Source organism: Sardina pilchardus, chromosome 9 (assembly GCF_963854185.1).
Source record: "Sardina pilchardus chromosome 9, fSarPil1.1, whole genome shotgun sequence".
NCBI classification, from domain to species: domain Eukaryota; kingdom Metazoa; phylum Chordata; class Actinopteri; order Clupeiformes; family Clupeidae; genus Sardina; species Sardina pilchardus.
This window is the reverse complement of record NC_085002.1, coordinates 26,529,325-26,551,824: the sequence shown is the minus strand read 5'-3', so window position 1 is coordinate 26,551,824 and position 22,500 is coordinate 26,529,325. Positions and strand designations below refer to the sequence as shown.

The window sequence follows — 22,500 nt, the reverse complement described above, 5'->3', positions numbered from 1 at the left end:
CTTCAGGGCTTTGTGTGTTGTTTATCTGAGCTGGAGAAATCAGTGAGACTTCACACTCAGTCACTAGATGACTTGGCTTGACGTGTGAGGCCCATATGCCTCTAAGCGATCATGTGACTACTGTATTGCTCCACAGATCCATGAGGGCGCAATTCCAAGCATGTGGTTTAAGGACAAACCTGGGTAAGTTAACTCAGAGTAAGTGGTAAGCCTCCTACAATAAGACCCCTAAGGCATTGTTTCGTTTGAAGAATGAAGCCATAGTTCTTTTATTAGGAGGTTCATCACTTCCTCTGAGTTAACTTACTCAGGTTTGGCACTTCATTCCATATTGGAATATCCCCCTGATAAACAGAAAATGGCTTCTGTCACAAAAATGTGTGACATCACTGTCATGTGATCAATAGGACAAGACACTCCAGAAGCCACACACCTTCCAGCTTGAGCTGCAGAATGTAAACAGAGGACTTTGCGCAGAAGGGGGGGGGGGGGATATCTGCGTGGATCCAGCTACTCGGGAGCGATGGAGGCAATTAGCTCGTTGAGTGCTTGATTGATCATGTGGACTGAGATGGCACTTAATTAATGGCTTCGGGCTCACCTGTGACCCGCCTCTTAATCGGCAGGGAGATGGGAAGGGTGGGGGGGAGGAGGGAAGGAGCGGGTGCTCCACTGTCTCCTCTGGAGTGCAATTTATGGGCCAAAGCTCTGGAGACACACTTGTTTTTCTCTTTGATGAGTTCTTTTGAGTGCGCCGTTACTTTGGCATACGAGGAAATAGAGCTAGATAATAATGGGCCTGCAATGGAATCCACTGGCACATATAGGCTCAGTTCTTTGAGTGCATACTTGAAATGTTTTCCCATAGGAATCACTCAGTTAACGGTGCATACATTTAATTTATAACAGAATATCATGTTATTATAATATTATTATGTAGTATGACAGAATATAAACCAGTTATAGCTGTAGATATTCTTCATGCTTCCCTAATATACCCCTACTATCATCACTTAACAAATGTATATCACCAGTGGTTTGTTTCTGTTGACTTTGCTGCAATCCATACTGATATAGTAGGCTATACTGTATGTTTCACTATGAGTGATGTGGTTCTGTTGAACTGTTCAACTGGGATGAACTTTTAAATGTGGTCTTGGTCATACCTTTTAGATGATCAAATGCAGCAACTTCTAAAATAGACACACTTCCAAAGAGAGTCAACTCGGTGTGCTTCTCTGCCTTGACATGCCAGCTTCATTTTTTCAAAGGAAAACACCACTGTTTGATTGTGCCCAAAGAGTTGACTTCACTGAAATCTAAAGTTTCTTTTGAAGGAGCCATTCCATACGAGCCCTGCAAATCAGACCTTTTGTGAGTCAAGAATATGAGCTGATTCTTAGACTGCTGACACAGGGGGAGAGAGAAAATGGCTGTGGTTGTAGTTCATGGTGGAGCATCTAACATCCTGACAGGCAGAGAAAGAGAGGGTGAGAGAGAGAGAGTGACAGAACGAGAGAGAGAGAGAGAGAGAGAGAGAGAGAGGGAGCACAAGAAGGAGCAGCCGAAAGAGTGAGAGCGAGAGACTTTGATTTGATTCCCCACTGGAAAAAACACTATATAAAAATGGCTGTTCATTAACACTGACAGCCCCATGTGAGTCGAGCCTAGTTGATGTTTTTGCTTTCACGTATTCAGCCCCGGCACTGCACTCCCGCCGAATAAAAAATAAACATATAAATAAATAAGCAACCTCCATTTAATTGACAGTTTGAGTAAGTGCAAAAACTATGTTTTGTTGAAGCAGCAGACAGTGCTTCTACCCCACCCCACCCCACCCCGCTCTCTCCCGCTGAAAGAAAGCGAGAAACACTATTTCAAAGGCAGAAAGGGCGGAGGCCCGACACGTACGACACGTCAACTATCAGCTTAGTCAGACCTTTCACTCGAATAATTTGCTTTGGATGACAAGTGACCCACGATGTGCATCATCAAGCACATATATGCAGGCACCCTCGCCGACACTCTAAAGTTTAATGTGTTTGTCTTCTAAGCTGAAGTTTATGTCTTCGTAACAGCCTTCTTTGTTAAGTATTCCACACGAGTGAAAAGTTGAAATGCAGCCCAAATGACATGCCCGATTAATAATACAACACAAAACTACTTGAGTTTGCGGCTTTGAAGTGGAGGAAACTTTGAGGTAAGGGCTAGGGTCACAGAGGGGCTGGACCAGGTGGATGCGGTTTCCATGGTTACGGACTCACATGGTAGGAGGCCCTCTCCTCGCGGTCCAGGGGCCTGGTGACGTACATCTTCCCGGCCACCGGGTCGATGTTGTACACGTCGGTGGGGGGCTGGTCAGCGCCCGCCCCTGTGATGCTGTAGCGGATCTGGGTGTCTCGGTCTTTATCAGAGCGAATCTGTTAGGAGAGAGAGGGAGAGAGAGAGAGAGAGAGAGAGAGAGAGAAAGAGAGGAGAGAGAGAGGGAGAGAGAGAGGAAGAGAGCAGAGGAAGAGAGAAAGAGAGGAGAGAGAGAGGGAGAGAGAGGAAGAGAGCAGAGGAAGAGAGAAAGAAGGAAGAGGGAGAGAGAGGAGGAGAGGGAGGAGAGGGAGGAAGAGAGTGGAGGAAGAGAGAGAAGGGAGAGGGAGAGAGGAGGGAAAGGGAGAGAGGAGGGAGGGAAAGAGAGAAAGGAGGGAAAAAAGAGGGAGATAAAAAGGGAGAGAGGGTCTTAACACAACTGAGCCAGCATTCACATTTTTACATTACTGCAACCTTAAAATACATAAGGGTGAGAGAGAAAGAGAGAGAGAGAGAGAAAGATAGGAAAGAGAGGAAGAAAGAGGGAGGAAGAGAGAGGTGGAGGGAGGAGGAGAAAGGAAGAAAGAGGGAAAGAGAGAGAGAGAGAGGAAGAGAGAAACTGTAAAGTTTGTCAGGTGAACACTTCAAAGCGTCTCAAGTTTAAGGGCAGTCAGAAAACAGACGCAGTTCAGCGGGAACAGCTGGGACATGGTTGAGGAGTGGGTGAGCGTAGGAGTCCTTGAGTGGATCAACACACTCCGCCAGAGAGAAGAGGGAATGAACTCGACTCTTCTCTTTCTTTTCTCGCACTCCCCAATGCCTCTGACGGAGAATCAAAAGGCTTGTTTTTGGTGCCGAGTAAACAGGCAAGGCTTATTGATAGGAACTCATAGGTAATGTTCCGCGGCATTTCCCCTGCACACACAAACACAAGGGCACTTTTCATCTCTCTTCTGTAACCATGAGACTGCCGTGCACAAAGAGCGGGTCTACCACTTCTTCTCAATTCATCATAAGCCAATGAAGGTCAATGATTTAGCAGGTAGCAAAGACTTTGCCAAGTATGAGTAAAGCCTCTATGGCCAGTACAGGTGCATGTATCTTGTAACAACTCATTAAGGTTAATGTATTAATACTTAATTTATTCATTTATTAAACACTAATGAAGATTATTCTGAATATTTCAGAGGTCATCTCCTCCTGTGCCCAGAATGATGCCCCTGGGCATCATCCAATATGCCCGTGTGGCGGTAAGCGATCTCACTAATAAAGACGCTACCTTCTAGGCCACGCCACTTCGCTGATGAACACTTGCGATGATTAAGCGCCGTGGACACTCTTGGCAGCCGGCTCGGAAAGTAACCGGAAAAACACACGCGGGAAACTTTCGGTGGTATGTTTAGTAGTTTGAGGAGGACGTCTCCGTGCTGCCGGAAACAAACGACAAAGTTCTGACAACTTGTTTGCCAACTGACAACATATGCTGAGGTTAGCTCACTTTCTTTTTAACTCTCTTATTTTTTCATCTTCTTTCAAAACTTCTTCCAGCTATCACATTAAGAGAGCAAATCACATCTTCTCTGGGAAGGTGTAATATGATAATATAAAATGTGCTAGCCTGGAGTTAAGCATTGCAGGAAGATCACACGTTTATAATTTAAAAAAAGGTGTAGCCTATAAATAACAATCGCACCTGGAGGTAGTCAAACACAGCCCGCGAGTTTACAGCGGGAGGTCGAGAGAAATCACGGTGAATAAAAATCTAAAATAAAACAAAAATCTTTCTCTAGAGGAAAAAAATGGTCATAGGTCATAGGTCATACTTTCAGGAAATGGAGACTGATGTGAGAATGAGGATTGACATGCTTCAGTTCAGTGTGTGAGGAACATTGATCTAAAGTTAGCGCTACACTCAGCTGAACTCAACATTATCGTTAGCATATTATACTCTGCTAAACCTACACACACCCTCAGACTACGACCTTTCACGTGGACCTGCACTTGACCTGCACCTGGACTGCATTTTCACCTTCACATGCATCTCAATGATCAGACCCTGACAGGCATGCATCTGCATTTACGGATATCTACAACAGACATTGATTGAACCAAGCACGCCTTCAACACCAAACCTGACCTTCACACCCACGCATTGCACATACACAAACACACACACACACACACACACACACACACACACGTTATATGATTTAGGTGCAACATGATTGCAACTTCTAACTGTGTACTGCAGTGCAAACAGATTACTAACCTCTCACAGATCTAAGAGTTGTCAGATAATACCCTTCATTAACTGAATTACTATTTGCAGACATACATGATAAACATACTGGCTATGTTGTACACACCGAAGCGATCTTAAGCGCAGTCATAGCAAGCCTTCATTAGCTATTCATCAGCTATTCAGTAAAATACTTAATTCTATTTTAATGAAGTAACACATCTCAGCAAACACATATGCCTGACTTAATCAGGCAGCAGGCAGAACAAGCCAAACATGCGTCATGAATGACAAATGATGAGCCAGAGTTTCTTGGAAAGCCATTACTGAGGATTAGTCTTGATGTTGTTTTTCAGTGGTTTTCTCTTACTTCATACTCAAAACACATACAGAGCCGTACACACAAACACACACACACACACACACACACACACACACACACACACACATGTGCACATGCATGTGTGCAGGCACGCACCCCGGCACACACACACACACACACACAAACGGATATCATACATACGCAAACATCCATCCATACATATACCGACAGACACACACACACACACACACAAATCTCCCGCTGGCACCGCAGGCATCCACCGTTGAAGCTTTCAGGATTATTCACCCCACCCCTCCACACACACACGCACACACACACACTTCCCTACCCCGATTCAACCCATCCCTACCCCCTTGTCAGACTTCTCCCCCAGGCTGTTTCCAGAATATCCCCGACACCACAGATTCAACCGCCTCCAGGAAGTGAGGCACGGACTCAGGCGGAGAACGGCACCAGCTTCCTTCCTACTGCTCTAAAAATCAGCACCCCTCTGTGCAACTGTCGATGAAAAAGCTCCCCTAATAAACCCCCTCAAAAAGTACTGACGGGCGCCCGATTGTGCGACGCACTCACGGAAAAGCAAACATCTCGCTATCCGCACATGTTGCCGAGCCACTCGTGAATAGCTTTTTTGGGGCGCTGTTTGCTTTTTAAACCATGGTTTTAGGGTTGGCATGTGTGCGATAGCAGTTGTTGATCGAGAGGATGAGTGATGCTTTTGGAGTGTGGGGGGGTAGAGTGCGTTTGAATGCGGCAGTCGGAGGGCCACTCGACGTGTGTGTGATGCGGCGCGTGCAAATGATAGGGTGGCTGCATGGGGCTAGTACTCGCGCCGCCGCCGCTGCGTCATTAAAATGTTCCAGTGCACTGTCTCGCTCAGCAGAGGGCTTGCAGGAGAATGAAGGGATCTAACCGGCTGGTAAACACACACACACACACACACACACATACACACATACATAGACACAAACACATACATACAAACACACACACACACACACACACACACACACACACACACACACACATAGACACAAACACATACATACAAACACACACACACACACACACACACACACACACACACACACACTCTAAGAGGAACACACAAACATGCACACTTCTACACACACAAGCGCTGGCACACACCAACACAGACATACACTTTCACACACACACAAACACACACACGCATACACAGAGGCACGAGCTCAAACAAACAAACAAGCTCTCCACTAACATCTCCTCTCCACCCGTCCCAGCACATTTCGTGGCTTGTGCGTCTGGAAACCATGCGTGAAAATGAAATTACCTCATCTGTGGAGCGGCAACAGCCTTTTGCATAAAACATTCCCCTGTTTGAACATGATATCCCTCTGCTAATCCCCCCCCAAACACACACACACACACACACACACACACACACACACACACACAGCATGACCTACAGACGCAACCTCAGTTCCCTCAAAAAGCAAACTTCACACCGGTCAGACAGGCAGGTTACATTCTAGACTGTGAAACTTCATGGGCAATGTTTTTATTTGAAAGGGAGTCCAGGCTCGAGCACAAAACACCCACAAATGCGCGCGCACACACACACACACACACACACACACACACACACACACAACAAATAACACACACACACACAACAAATAACACACACATACACAACAAATAACACACACACACAAACACACACACACACACACACACACACACACACACACACACACATTCAATATTCTGTGTGTAAATAGTGCAGTAGGGGCTGCGTTCTCAGCATCCACACGGATGACAGGTAAGGGATTCTGGTGTGTTGGTAGCTTTGCTCAGATCAAAGAGACCCTCGCTCTTCAATAATTCAGTGGCCATGGCACATTGTGTGTGTACACATGAAACACTCTCATACACACACACACACACACACACACACACAGACCCCAGACACACAGACCCCCCACACACAAATACAGAAACACATACACACAAATACAGACACACATATTGACTCACAGCAGTTACTCTTTTTCATGTATGTGAGTGTGTGTGTGTGTGTGTGTGTGTGTGCGTGCATTGGGTGTTTTATAAGGGTACTTTTCCCAGGAGAAGGATAGCCATCACGTGTCAAAAGGATATTATGATTCCCCCCCCCCTGGAAGTCCTGTTCCGGCACCGCCTGAGACTGCATGTCACATCCTGCAGCAGTTAATGAAGGCACTTCGTATCGATAAACTGACAAAACGCCACAGCCCCAGCCCCAGCCCCATGAAGGGAGGCCTGCTGGATTGAGCTGTTCAACACCCAGAGTCAGTGATGAAGGCTGGAAGTCATTTATTTGATCTTATTCTATTTTATTTATTTGCTATCACTGTACTTTTATCTTACAGTAACCCCTGTCCAAGCTTTAGAAAAACAGCTCACATGGAAATGTGGAGGTGGGATCTCGTCTGTCTCACCATCTGTGTCTGTTCTTTTTATTTATTGAATATCCTGTTCCTTATTCTCTCCCTTGCTCTATCTATACCTCCCTCTCTCTCTCTCTCTCCTTCTTTCTTTCTTTCTTTCTTTCCTGTCTCTCTTCCACTCTCTCCGCTCAGACCAGACGCTGGGTAAACGAGGCATTTGTAGCAGGTTCACAGTGATTTCCTCCACCGTTGACAACTTGTCGGGCCCTGAAGGAGATCTTATCGGCTCGGCGGCGGGCGACGGGGGAGACGAGCGGTGGCGGCGGCGGTGTTGCACTGGGGTTGCACGACACCACGGTGGCGGCCCCCCCCCCCCCTCCCCGTTCCCCGTTCCGGTGCCTCGATCGTCTGCCTCGACGCGAGCCGAGCCAATCACACGCAGGATTAGAGCGCCATTTAGCTCGGCGGGGCCGAGATCAGAAGCTCGCCGGAGACACACTCGCCCCTCTCCCCAGAATACATCTCCATTTATTTACCGCCGACTCTCCTGCCCGCTCGTTTCATTAGCCTAGCCATTTCCTCTCCGCCCAGAAACTCTTTCCTCTCGCTCTCCTCGCTCACTCACTCACTCTCTCACTCACTCACTCACTAGCTCTCCTCACTCACTCACTCTCTCACTCTCTCACTCACTCACTCACTCGCTCGCTCACTCACTCACTCACTCACTCACTCACTCGGTCGTTGCCCAAGGCTGCTGGAGTTGAGTCTCCAAAAGGGGCCAGGGAGCGACTCCATGCAAATGCCTGACTTTACGATTACAAATGATGTCTTGTCAAATTCAGATTTTGGATGAATTATTTATGTGAACGCTTTTTGACAAAATATTACAGACTTTTTGGGCTGTAGATGTGGGAATGTCTTTGTGGCTGGGGTGTTTGTGCAATTACGTTCACAGAGTACAGCAGACTCCATAAGCCCTGTCCTTAAATCTTCTGCCTGCTTAATGGCTTGCGAAGCAGATGTTATTTTTCCATTTCACCATTTTACTTGCATTTGCTCTTTACGACTTTTCACTGCCTCGGTCACCTTCGTCCCCGCCAAATCGAAAATCCTGCTTCCGCAAATGGTCAAGCGCTCCGCGAGGCCACGTTCAAATCATGAGCTGCTCAATATGTTCCGTCCTCTCGTTTACGGCCACTCAAGTAAAGGGGCAGTTTATTTCTTTTTTCGGTTTTCTTTCCTCCGGAGCAGAAAGTGCGGCCAATAGTGCGGGCAGGCGGGGACATAGTAGCCCAGCTACCACTGGGAATAGCAGAGGCCCCACTGCAGCTGGAGCCCTGTGAGCCGGAATGGCCGCCGCGGCGATAATAAGCAACACCAGGCAAACAGAGGCCCCATTAGAGCCACGGGCTACCAGTTGCCCTCAGCAGCCTCCCCGCCACTGCTCAGGCCCTGTGCGGCTGTCAGAGGTGCTGAAGCACACGGCCATAGTTACGCTGGTAGCCAAGTAGAGGAACTCTAGAAGTGGAACTTTTCCTGAAAATTCCATCGGGTGCTATTAAACACAGCTCCTTGGAGACACCAGCCAGTCTAAAGCAGAGCCGCATAGAGATTTAGCTGTGGTTTAAAGTTAAAGTTTTATGTTATCTTTATTGCAGTTCCATTAGCCGAAGAAGACCCCGTAGGTCAGCTGCATTGTAAACTTATTAACAGATTAATCAACAATGTTGTGTACTGACTGTTCACTGGCCCAATGCGTTACTGCTTACACTGCATGGCTACACTGTTTACGGGCTACATTAGTCCCTCCCTCCATCCCCCTGGACTGGACTGGACTGTGGTCTAACTTCATACTTGACCCAATGGCTGATACCCTTGTACTTCAATCCTATTCTTGCACTGCTACTATAATTCTTATATTACTATTTTTATTTTTCTCTTATTTTGTCCATATATATACTATAATTGCTAGATTACTATGCTATTCAGTACTATCTAATCCGAGCTGTATACTTCCTTTGTTATTACACGCAAGTTTAAGGTCAAGCATGAAGGCTTTTCTGTGTATTTACTAAACTGCAATATCAAATGAGAACACCACAGGTCATGTTCTTATTAGAATAAATATATTCATATTAAAAACATGGCTGTCCACACTCGCTGGACACAGAATCTTTAAAACAGGGCAAGACCATCAGTTCACTTTCAATTAGCCTTTCAGCTGGGAGGTTTGCCAGCAATGAACCGCTTGCATGTTGAATAATATTGAATGTTTGAGCTCTTGGACTGACTTCTCAGACCATATTAAGCGGAGGAGACACAGCCTTCTTGTAAAGTTTGGTTGAAGTCGAGGTCAGTAGAGGGCTGGCCTATTTTAAGGTTGGTGCTTTGCATGGCCGTGTTCAAGCTCATCACCCATAGAGTTGAGACTCCTCCACATCATTAAGCACTCGCAAACCTTTGATGTTTTTCAGACAGAAAGAGCAATGAGCAACTGCTGGTGTCTGTTAAGCATGGCACTATTAGTACAGTACAGCCAGACACACACACAAGCACACATACTGTACACACACACACACACACACACACAAGCACACATACACACACACACACACACACACAAGCACGCACACACACGTGCACACACACACACACACACACACGCGCACACACACACACACACACACACACACACACACACACACACACACACACACACACACACACACACACACACGTACACACAAAGATGTGCACACACACAAGCACGCACACACAGAGTGAATAGAATTCTGTGGACACATTTTTGTTTCAAATGAAGTTTCGCTCCGTGTCACTCCACAGCCATTTTTGTTTCATGTCGCAAAAATCTGTAACCCCACATATCTTCTCACCCCCAGCTCCCCAAACATCAAAACCGACATCAACTCTGAGTTTTGTTCCTCTTTCATCTGCCGTGTTGTACCGCTTCAAAGCGCTGACAGAAGTGATCTGCCTTTGTCTTCATGATGGACAAATTCAAATGCTCACACGAGACATTCAAGCAGCGAAATGCACACTCAACTGTACAAACATGCATGCATAGTCACTCAGATACAAAAGACACACACACACACACACACACATCCTTTCTCTGATCAATCTCTCTCATGCACGTACGCACATGCACATGCACACACACACACACACAGTCACACAGAGATCGAGAGAGACACGAATACATTCTCTTTTGTTTCTCATAAAATATGAACAATGTACAACAACAAAGACAAACCCATCAGCGAGAGACATTTGAATGAGAATAAGTCTGACAGAGCAGAAGACGTTTCTGAGGCTCCTCAACTCACACGTCTCTCTCCACCTCCTCGCTCCATTTTCTCTTTTTTATTCCTCTCCACCTCATTCGTTCTTTTTTTTCTTCCCTTCCCACTTTTATGGCGTTCCCATCAGAACGTTAAGACCTTACATGAAGGAATATGACCCGGGCACAGAAAGTGTCGCACTGGAGACCGCCAGCGATAAAACAAAAAACAAAAGGTAAAACAAATAATCGGAGAAAAAGGCGAGGTGCAGGGAGGCCCTTAAAAAGGCAGCTGCAGAAGAGCGACCGCGCTTTTAAGGTCCCGTAGAGAGAGAGAGAGAGAGAGAGAGAGAGAGAGAGAGAGAGAGAGAGAGAGAGAGAGAGAGGGAGAGGAAGAGCCACTGACAGGTGCAGTCGCAGCCACTCGGCTCTGATTCACATTAGGAGCTGGTGCGACTGCAGCTTGGACCAACGCGTGCACTACACCATTACGGATCGCAGGGGTTTAATGGGAAACCAGTAGGGAAGAGCGATGAGAGGTTCTGAGATAGGAATTTGACTCCTTCCCAACAACCCCCCAACCCCCCCCCCCGCCCCCCGAATGAACCATCTACAAAAATAAGTGAAACGTCACGAGAAAGAAGGAGCGAGAGAGGAGGAGAGAAAGATGGATACAAAGAAAAACAGTGACAGAGCGAGATGGAGAAGGAGATAGAGAAAGGAGCTCTTATATTAATATGAATGAGCGTCTAATACCACATGAGAGACGAGACTCAGCAGAGCAGAGCTCATATTGAAATCTAAATCTCACTCCCCGGGGGAGGGCTCCCATTTTTACCGCAAGACACAAAGTCATTCGATACATCAACCGTTGTTATATCCCTAAATCACATTCGGCAACGGCTTGTAAGTGCGCGACGGAAGCCGTTTCCTCGCCCCCCAAATCGCGCCGCGTGAAGTGGATGTGAGAGGAGCGAGATTTGCGAGGTCCATAGACGGGGCGTGATGGAGAGAAATGCGGCGCGGTCGCTCCCCGGAACCAGCGCCGGCGGAGTCGAGGGGACGACACCTCACCACAGACAGGCCACGCCGCCAGAGCCACACCGCAGTCAACCGCCGCTTTTGTCAACATGATCAATTCTGCTCAGGGCCATGTAAGCTTGAGTGTGTGTGTGTGTGTGTGTGCGAGTGTGTGTGTGTGTGTGTGTGTGTGTGTGTGTGTGTGTGTGTGAAAGAGAGAGATGAAAAACAGGGGGTTGGGGAAGCAAGAGAGAGTGGGGAGAAAGTGTCATGACGGTAGATATAAAGGGAGAGAGAGAAAACTCAAAAGAGAGGAGAAAGACAGAGAGAGAGGAGGAGAGCTACAGAGAGGGAGAGAGAGAGAACTCTAAAAAGAGAGGAGGAAGACAGAGAGAGAGAGGAGGAGAAAAGCTACAGAGAGGGAGAGAGAGAAGAGAGAGAGAGGAGAACAGCTACAGAGGGAGAGCTGACAAGAGGCTCCCCTCACAGAAGAGCTGAGGGAGGCAGAGTTAGAGGAGAGACAGCGGCACCATCTGCACAACCCCACCACCTCCTCCACCTCCTCCACCACCTCCTCCTCCACCTCCACCACCTCCTCATCCTCCTCCTCCACCAGCACATGCTCACGACACACTGCGCGAGCGCTTCTGCTGTGCACACACACACTTAAGGCGTCCTGTCAGGCCAGAATGATGCCGGCGGAGCTAATGGCTGCAACAGAGCAGCCGGCAGCAGACTGGAAAACACAAACACCTGACTGGATGACATCTGTGTGTGTGTGTGTGTGTGTGTGTGTGTGTGTGTGTGTGTGTGTGTACTTGAGAGACAATATGAGAGACAGGATGGCTGAGTATGCAGATTTACATAGACACACATGAATCCTAAAGTCTGTCTCTCTGTGTGTGTGTGTGTGTGTGTGTGTGTGTGTGTGTGTGTGTGTGTGTGTGTGTGTGTGAGAGAGAGAGAGAGAGAGAGAGAGTGTGTGTGTGTGTGTGTGTGTGTGTGTGTGTGTGTGTGTGTGTGTGTGTTTTTGTGTTTTTGTGTGTGTGTGTGTGTGTTGCTAAAGCAGAAAGCCAAACAATTGATGGAGCTTACCACTCCACCACAGCGTAACGCTGCAGGGTTTAATCCGTGATCAAGTGACTAGCTCTCTGTATTCAGAGCGCATGCAAAGCTTTGGCTTTCCTCTGGTGTGACACAGTCTTAACATTCATTTAACTAGCATGCTAAACACTATCTACATATTCGACAGTGCAACTGCTATTCTCTGCACTCACAATACTGATGCTATCCACTCCGCCGTTCCTCATCATGCAGGAGTGTGTCTGTGTGAGTGAATGTGGCTTAGGAAGCGTTAGTATGTGTGTGTGTGTGTGTGTGTGTGTGTGTGTGTGTGTATTTGCGTGTGTTTGTGTGTCTGCAGTGTTTGGAGGGATTTATGCTATTGTGTAGTGAATTACACACCCTATGCAGTCCTTGTGTAGGCAGAACAGTGCTTGCATGGAATTAAATATATTGACCGAAAGGAATTACAAGCACAGTCAAACACACATACAGGCGCGCAAATGCACCCTCACACACACACACACACACACACACACACACACACACACTCAATAGCATTACCCAGCCAATTTATGTGGGCAAATGTAATGGTGTCGAAAACAGATAATTACAAAAAAAGAGGCAACAGCCACGTGAAGTGATGAATTAAATCCCAAACGTAATCACTGCAATGGGTGGGTGAGGGGGGGGGGGGGGGGGGGAGGGGGGAGGTAATTAAAACGTAGCTCTGTGAATGTGGCTCCCGCCATCAAATTACCCCCAACCTCTCGCCGCTCGCATTAAGAAAAGGGGACAAGTCGGGCTCGTAGTCAGCCGAATGAAACTTCGCCTCGCAGTCGGGCGAATAAAGTCATTATACCCTGAGCAAGAGGCTCTGGCGTGATCCCAGCCCTGTAAATGGAGGAGGCTAGGGGCCGCCCAGGCTCTTTCTTCTTGAGCTGCTAAAGCTTCCCAGGCCCCCCAGGGACCCATTGAGTGCTTTAATGACTGCGCTTTTGTTCAGTCACACTGTTTTCCTTTCTTTCTTTCTTTCTCTCTTTTCTTTTTTTGCTTTCTTTCTGCCTTTCTTTCTTTCTTTCTTTCGTTCGTTTCTGTATTACGAGGACAATTGGTGGGTCTCCTGGGCTCTCATGGCGGAGGAGAGCAATATGTACAATTACAGGCACTGCAGAGAGAGAGAGAGAGAGAGAGAGAGAGAGAGAGAGAGAGAGAGAGAGAGAGACAGAAGGCTAGAATACTCAATGTCACATTGAGAGAGAAAGAAAGAAAGAGAGAGAGAGAGAGAAAGAGAGGGAGGGAGAGGGGGATAGACAGTCCTCTCGTCTCGTCTTCACACTTCTCCTCTCTTCTCTTGTCTTTCTCTTTTCTCTCCTCTCTCTGACAGGTGCTCCTCCTCATTAGTTCCCTGTTCACTCCAGTCATCACTTCTTTCTCTCTCTCCCTCCCTCCCTCCATCCATCCCTCCCTCTTTCTGACCTCCCAGGCAGCCTGTGCTGTGTCTCGCGGCTTGCCAGCTGCCCTCGGTCCAGCCGAGCCGTCCACCCTGGGGCCAAAAAAGCAGCCTGATTGGGCAGCCCTGTCGGAGGCCCTGATGAGCTCCGCACTGCACACTGCAGGCCAGTAGACAGACCTGGTTAGGACGTAACAGAGCGGGAGAGAGAGAGAGAGGGGGAGAGAGAGAGGGAGAGAGGGATAGAGAAACAGGGCAAGAAAGAGAGAGAGAGAAAGAGGGATATATAGAGAGAAAGAGAGATTTCTATATCTGTTCTAATAAATCACTACTTTGGTGACACTGTGCAAGATGGGTCACACCAATAAAGCTATTGGAGTTGAATTGACAGCAAGAGGGTGACTGGGAGAGCAGAGAGAGAGAGAGAGAGAGAGAGAGAGAGAGAGAGAGAGAGAGAGAGGGGAAAGATATATGCTAAACGGACTGCATTTATATAATGCTTTAATCGACATCCAAAGTGCTTCACAATGTCATGCCTTACATTCACACATTCACACACGCACTGATGGTGGTGGCTGCCATGCAAGGCGCCCACCTGCTCATCAGAAGCGCTGATTTTAAGTGTCGTGCTCAAGGACACTTCTAGTTGGGCTCGAACCAGCAACCTTCCAGTTGAGTTGCAGACCGACCTCCTGAGCCACTGCTGATATATCCAGTGTAGTGATGGATGTTGTCTGGGGGTCCACTGCAGGTGTGTGGAGCACTGTCTGGGTGTAATCTGCGTTGTGTGTTTGGAGATTGGTCCACCGCGGTCCAGCCCTGCACACGCCCGGACTTGAACCCACGAAACAGCAGCACCTCGAATCGGGAGTCGAGCGCGCTAACAATCCAGCTAAAAGCCCAGGCTACTAGCTTTCATGCCAGCAGCGCTCTTGAGGCGTCGGGGAGTGAGGTTTACTAACATTCGACAAGCACAGCTAACTAGCTGGCATCAGTTACATAGGCATGGTCCAGTCACATACAGGCCACACATCAGTCGTGCCCATCCATGGGAGGAATGGCACGGCCACAGGGCGTGGGGCACTGGGCAATGACAGAACCCTTCCATGCCACCCAGATCTCCAGAACACGACTGTCCCATTATGGAAGCTAGCGTTGGCTAGAGTTGCAAGGCTCTTGGAGAGGGACGTTTTGTGCCTGTGATCTTGAGTTTTAACTCCCTGGCAGGATTGGAGGACTATTTTTCCGCTGGTTTGAATGTTCGAGGCGAGGAAGACAGAGGAAGGATGTCTTGCACGCACGGCCTTCTTGTGGGACAAGGCATGCTAAATGTCTCCCGAAGACGGGTGTTTGGAGATTGGTTCACCAGAGGTGGACCAAGTCCGGTGAACTTGACTTTAAAGAGAACAGAACAAATCTAAGAGAGAGTGGAGAGGAAGAGTGGAGGGAAGACAGAGAAAGAGAGAGGGAGCAGGGGAAAGGGGGATAGACAGAGAAAGAGAGAGGGAGCAGGGGAAAGGGGGATAGACAGAAGAAAGAGAGAAGGAGCAGGGGAAAGGGGGATAGACAGAAAGAGAGAGGGAGCAGGGGAAAGGGGGATAGAAAGAGAAAGAGAGAAGGAGCAGGGGAAAGGGGGATAGACAGAAAGAGCGAGGGAGCAGGGGAAAGGGGGATAGAGAGAGAAAGAGAGGGAGCAGGAGAAAGGGGGATAGACAGAAAGAGAGAGGGAGCAGAAAGAGAGAAAGAGAGGGAGCAGGGGAAAAGGGGATAGACAGAAAGAGAGAGGGAGCAGAAAGAGAGAAAGAGAGGGAGCAGGGGAAAGGGGGATAGACAGAAAGAGAGAGAGCAGAAAGAGAAAGAGAGAGGGAGCAGGGGAAGGGGGATAGACAGAGATCGAGAAAGAGAGAAAGAACAGGAGAGAGGGGTAAAGAAAGAGAGAGAACAGGAGAGAGAGAGAGGTCAGGCGGCTGCAGATGGACTTGCATGTGGTCTGTGTGGTCTGGGCCTTCCTGGAACAGCCTGCAGGGATGTGTGTGTGTGTGTGTGTGTGTGTGTGTGTGTGTGTGAGGGCACAGATGGGTTTGGCGGAGCGGCAGCCATTTATCCAGGGTCAGCGCCCCGTGTCAATCAGCGCACGCGGCCCGCGCGGCTCTAATGGGAAGTGCCACTCACTAATTCAACTCGACGGAAAATAAAACACACGCTCCGCAGGTCACCGCACAGTGCAGCACGCGGCACAGCGCACCGTCCACACACACACACACACCGTCCACACACACACACACACCGTCCACACACACACACACACACACACACACACACAGGTGCATACACAAATAGATGCAAACACACATGCACACATCAAAATACACATGCATTAATTACATACACCCTCATGTACACAAATATACAAACACACACACACACACACACACACACACACACACACACACACACGTTCAAAATGAGTGAAATAACTCAAGGTTTACTTCATCCAAGGTGAACAACCTGAGCTGATAATACATTATGCAACAAGCTTGAGGGGCCTGGTGACCTCCCTTGCTAATCAGTTCCCGGACATGAGCAGTAGACAGACAAGACTGGGTTCTATCCCTTGAGAGCACACACACACACACACACACACACACACACAGATAATATACACCGTTCGGGTGGGCACTTCAAACAAGGGCATCCTCTCAGTGAGTTAAATGGAAATAACCAGACGGACGTAACGATGAGCAAGCCCTGTGAACCACACACTTCAGAACAGATCCTTGAGGATTCTCTCCCACTTTTTCTGTGTTGCTTGAGTCGAGATGCTGTGGCTGGATCACTGCGTCGCCATACCTGCCTGGCTGTCCTGTCGCTGGCTATTGTTCTCGCTTGGATGCTCTTCCTTTTTTGGTCGGCTGAATTGAGTCACATGGGATTAGTGTCTCGCTCAGCGTCTCCGAGTGCTTCCGTGAGGTGGGGGGAGGTGTGTGTGTGTGTGTGTGTGTGCGTGGGGGGGGGGGGGGGGGGGGGGGGGGGGGCATAATCACGCCGCTCCTCGTTAGATTATAACTTCATCTCTCCTGTGTGTGGGTGTGCTTGCCTTCAGATATTAGGACTTCAATCGAAATCATTCTCAGTCTCACACCCACACCCCCACCCCCCAACCCCCCATTCCTAACACATACAAACACACACCACACACACACACACACACACACACACACACACACACACACACACAGTTTTTAATGTGCCAACTCATTTTATTTGTCTGACTAGTTTCCTCATAATTATTCCCTTTCACCTTCTTTACTTTTATGTTCACTCTGTGCACATTCTTCTATCTCACCCTCCATCCCTCTCTTCCTCTAACTTTCACTGCATATCTGTTCCTTTCTCTCTCCCTTTCTCTCTCTGACTCTCTCTCTCTTTCTCTCTCTCTCTATCGCTCTCTCTCTCTATCTCTCTCTCTCTCTCTCTGCTGAGTGTTGCAGCAGAATAGCACTGGAGGAGGAGTGGGCTGAGAGAGAGAGAGAGAGAGATGGAGGCTCTCGTTTTCCCAGTTCCTCATTCCCTCCATCAGATCTGGCTCATTGGACCCAGCTTTTGTAGCCAGAGGAAGGGAGCGAGGGATGGAGAGAGGGAGAGAGGGAGGGAGGGAGGGAGGGAGATGGTGGAGATGAGCCTGTCACAAATGGCCTGAAACTAATGCTCTGCCTTTCACCTCTGAGACGCACTCCAGAGCCTAGCAGATAGCTTCTCTTTCACTCTCTCTCTCTCCCTCTCTGTATTTTTCCTCCTCCTCTTTTGTCTCTTTCTATCTCACCATCTCGCTCACGTCACATCCTTCTTCCTCCTCTCCTCCTCTTCAGTTTAAAGCTTTCCCACTCACTATTTTGTTCATTGTCCCTCCTCCTCCATTTCTTCATCTTCCTCTCTCTCCTCCATCTCTCTCTCCTCCACCTCTCTGCATCTCTCTTCCTCCTCCTCCTCCATCCATTTCTCTCCCTCTTTGTCTCCCTCCCTCTCATCTCTCCCGTCCTTCCACATCTCAATGATGCCATTGCTCTCCCTCCCTCTCTTCCAATCTCTCTCTCTCTCTCTCTCTCTCTCTCTCCGTCACCCAATCTTCTCTATCCCCTGTGTTTCTCTCCTCTCTTTGTCCCAGTGTCAGCCTGCCTGTCCTGCCTTCCTCTCCGTCGCTTTCTTCTCCCACAGACACACAGTATTATCCACCTGTCTCTACTCTGTCTATCTCTGCTCCCTCTCTCCCTCTCTCTCTCCTTCCTTCTCCCTGCTTCTGTCGTTCTCCCTGACACACACACTGAGGCTCCCTCCTGTTTAGCTCTGGGGCATTATTCAATGTCTGCCATTTATTCCAACTCGTTTGGAACATGAGGAGAAGGGGGGGGGGGGTATGTAAATTATACCATATGAATTAATAAATATAGCTTTCGATGAACAAACAGGAGCAATGAGACGTTTCCACTTTAACTGGGTCTTTTGTGTCCATCAACAACACTGCATAGAATTAACATTCGTTCTTGATTCTTTGTGCTTTGGTCAAGTGCAAGCTCAAGCTCGGTAGCGACTGACCTATTCACCACTTCTTGTGTCACTCCAGTGGACAAAAAAACCCCACAGTCTGTCTAGAAGCTTCTATCCCCGCATTTGAGTGCAAGGAGAGGGTGATGGAGAGAATAGGGACCGAAAGGATGAGGGATAGAGTGATGAACTGAACGAGACGAGAGGTGAAGGAATAGAGAGAGAAAGAGGGAAAGCGATGCGGAGAGACGAGGGTGAGAAAGGGACAGCGATGGCTGGCGAAAGGCGGAGTGGTGGCAGAGTCCAGACATCCAGCGTCACGAGGAGGACCAGGACAGTGAGAGTTCATTAGGACTCAGCAGGGGGCCGTCATTTCACATCATTAGCCGCGCGCAGCCATGCGCGCACCACAAACAAACAGTAGCGGACGGAACAACGGAACGACAGAAAAGAAGAGGAGACAGAGAAAGGAAGAGAATTCTATCTTTCTTTCTCCCCAGCCCACTTATAAAACAAACAAGGGTCTACAACGTGTGTGTGTGTGTGAGCGTGTGGATGCTGAATCATGACTGCTGCAGCTTAAATTGGGGGAGTTTATTGGAACTCCATTGAGTGTGTAATTGGGGGTAAACAAAAGCGCAAACAAGAACACACGCACCTTGCTCTCCCCCAGCTGAGAGCTACAGTTGTTGACAGAGGTGCTCTTCAACTGCAATTCAAACAACCACAACATAATATCTCAGAGAGATATGTGTGTGTGTGTGTGTGTGTGTGTGTGTGTGTGTGTGTGTGTGTGTGTGTGGTGTGTATTAGCTGTGACTTCTCTCTAATCAGAAGGTAACACACTGAAGGTTAATTGCTCTATTGGACCCATGCTCTGTGTATCTACACACACCTTTTTGGGATGTATGCAGCAGGGGTGCAGGACAGTGTGTGTGTGTGTGTGTGTGTGTGTGTGTGTGTGTGTGTGTGGGGGGGGGTAGTAGTGGAGTTAAGTCTTCTCAGGACTTAATTGTAAACAGCTTCTCCCTCTTTTGGGTGTCTGTCGTCGGTCCAAGCGATGTGATCTAAGCGTCTGTGTGATGCTAAGGCTGACATGCTCCACGGGGATAATACACAGCAGAACGCTGCTAAATTTAACACCATTGGCCTTTTTCTGTCTTGTCTGGCTGCGCAGATGGCTTCTGAACACACGGAGCCAACCTTGGAACGCACGCACGTTTTTACACACACACACACACACACACACACACACACACCCCCCCCCACACACACACAGACAGAGAATCGCTCTCCCTAATAGCGTCTGCACGACGACAATGTAACACAAACTCAGTTTTCCTTCAAGGATTTCATTTTAAAATATGGATTTAAATGAGTCCTCTTTAGTATTAATCATTTTCTATCCTTTAAATCCCTTTATTATCAGTAGTAATTAGTATAAGTAATTCCTCACTCGTGATAAATAGTTAATTATTCAGACTTTATGCTGCATAATAAGAGTGTTCCTTATGCATTAGAGATGAGGCCAATGGAGGAAGTATTGCTTTGTCTGCAGTCGCTTGAAGGGAAAAGAGGAAAAAAAACAGAAAGGGATACCAGAAGCCCCCCCTCAACCCCCCCCCCCACACACACACACACTCTGTGAGCACCAGGGGTGCGACGACGAGGACAAACGTGACAAGCTTTCAGCAGTCCCGAGCTGTCAGAGGAGGCGATAGGGAGGGGGGGGGGGGGGGCAGGGGCACAGGGTCGGTTTAGAGATGCAGGCTACAGAGGTTGCCTCTGGCCATCTCCAGGACATGACAGATAAGGAACGAGGGGTCCCTGGGCTGTCTTCACTGACGAAGGAGAGAGACGCGAGATACACTCAAGCACAGGGTACTTGGGCCTTATTAGAGGTGGCACACACACGCACGCATGCCAAGCACGCACGCACGCACGCACACATGCACACAATTATTGTTCAAGTCCATGAAACTTAGCAAGACTTTTTTTTATCTAGTATTCTGCTCATATGCCCGCATACACTTTACATATCCCACCTCACAATTATTGCTCATTTACATACTCAGTGAAGCACAACCAAGGTGCAGAAATTTGCACTCACTGAAAAAAACATACACGCAAATAAACATTATGTACGTGTACACATACACACACACACACACACACACACACATACACATTCCATACACATACACATACACATACACATACACATACACATACACATACACATACACATACACATACATATACACATACACATTCACATACACATACACACATACACACACAGAGACAAACAGAGAAGCCTATCTTGTTACTCCGTTAGACACAAAGGCTTTTAGTGTGGGCCACTCCCTGATTTCACACCTCTTTTCTGGACCCTCCACTTCCAGGCCACTGGCCACTGCTTCACTCCAGGGGTGGTGTGTGTGTGTCTGCCCTCCCCTCTTTACCACTCAACCCCCCCCCCCCCCCCCCCCGCTTAAAACTCACACCCTCCACCACCTTTGCCACCTCCGAAAGACGATTTCGGTAATCCCCGCGGGTGTAATCTTTCGCGGTACAAATCGGCGTGAGCGAGCGGGTCGACTGGGCGCTGAGAAGGCCGGAACGATGCTGAGCACGGCCTGAATGGTGGGTGGGCCTGATAAGACACGGAGCGAGAGACAGAAACAGAGAGAGAGAGAGAGAGAGAGAGAGAGAGAGAGAGAGAGAGAGAGAGAGAGAGAGAGAGAGAGAGAGAGAGAGAGAGGCGAAGCGGCCGACGGAGGCGTCTGAGCGCACAGGATAACAGCACTCAAAAGTGCACCAGAGGATGGAGAAAAGCCTGTAGAGCGCTAAGCTAGGATACAGCCACGGCAATAGAGATGACAGCAGGGGCCGAATAAAGGGGGGGGGGGGAGGAGATGAGATGAGCTGAGGTGTGGTGGGCTCCTACAAAGTTATGTAAGTGACACCTATATGGAAAGGACCTGATGAGTACCAGCTATTACAGTATACTAAATGTGTATACGATGGAGGGTGTGATGAAGAGAGAAAGTATATGAGACACAGACAGACCAAGAGAGTGAGAGAGAGAGAGAGAGAGAGCGAGAGAGAGAAAGAGAGAGAGGGAGAAGAGAGAGAGATCTGATGATAATGATGAGACAAGTGGACGGACAGAACGGCCTTGTGGGAGGTCTCGGGGCAGCAGTGGTCTTCCAAAGCCTCCACCTCCTACTCAGTGCTTTGAGCACTTCTGGATCTGAGACGGATCTAACTTCTGAGGACAGCACTCAAGGTCTGCGAGTCAAGTCCTTTCGTCTAAGATGAGACAGGCCAAGAGAGGCAGGCAGAGTTGAGCATGCCTGCCATCAGTGTAATGCCTGATGTCAAAACATAATTACAGCATTAAGTAAAAACGTATCACAGTAATTGTTGACGTGTGACGGGACATTTGGCTCCCACATCCCTAAACTCTAATTGTCACCCTAAAAGCCTTAGCTCTGTAATTAGCAGCGCGGATGCATTATACAAAGAGTTGGGCAACACAAAGTTAGGTACACCGTTCACATCTTTCACCGTTGGTTGCAAAACACAGCCCTGAAGCTTGAGTATGAAGACAAACGTACAGTATTGTAATGTTGAGCACAGCTTGTGCTATGGATAGGGTATTGTGTGTGAGTGCTAAACGTAAAACACATGCATAGTTAGTGTGGCTTCAAGGAACTTAAGTGATGTTGTTTTACAGTAAAGGAGGGGGGTTAGGCATTTGTGTCAACCAATCAAATCATAGAGGAGGGAGGCTAATTGGCTGCCTCAACTGCCACTCACCCTGAC

At 48.2% G+C, this 22,500-nt stretch overlaps 1 protein-coding gene across 1 annotated transcript in view; it reads right to left on the bottom strand.

The window, feature by feature from the left end:
* cdh4 (cadherin 4, type 1, R-cadherin (retinal)) overlaps window positions 1–22,500 on the bottom strand; it is a 225,465-nt gene that overhangs the window by 48,523 nt on the left and 154,442 nt on the right. Inside the window, exons 5-6 of the mRNA XM_062545706.1 lie at window positions 22,495–22,500; window positions 2,265–2,420 (exon numbers count right to left, since the gene is read on the bottom strand). The exon at window positions 22,495–22,500 is cut by the window's right edge and continues 165 nt beyond it. Of these exons, the coding sequence (XP_062401690.1) occupies window positions 2,265–2,420; window positions 22,495–22,500 (162 nt within the window). The remainder of the gene's footprint in view (window positions 1–2,264; window positions 2,421–22,494) is intronic.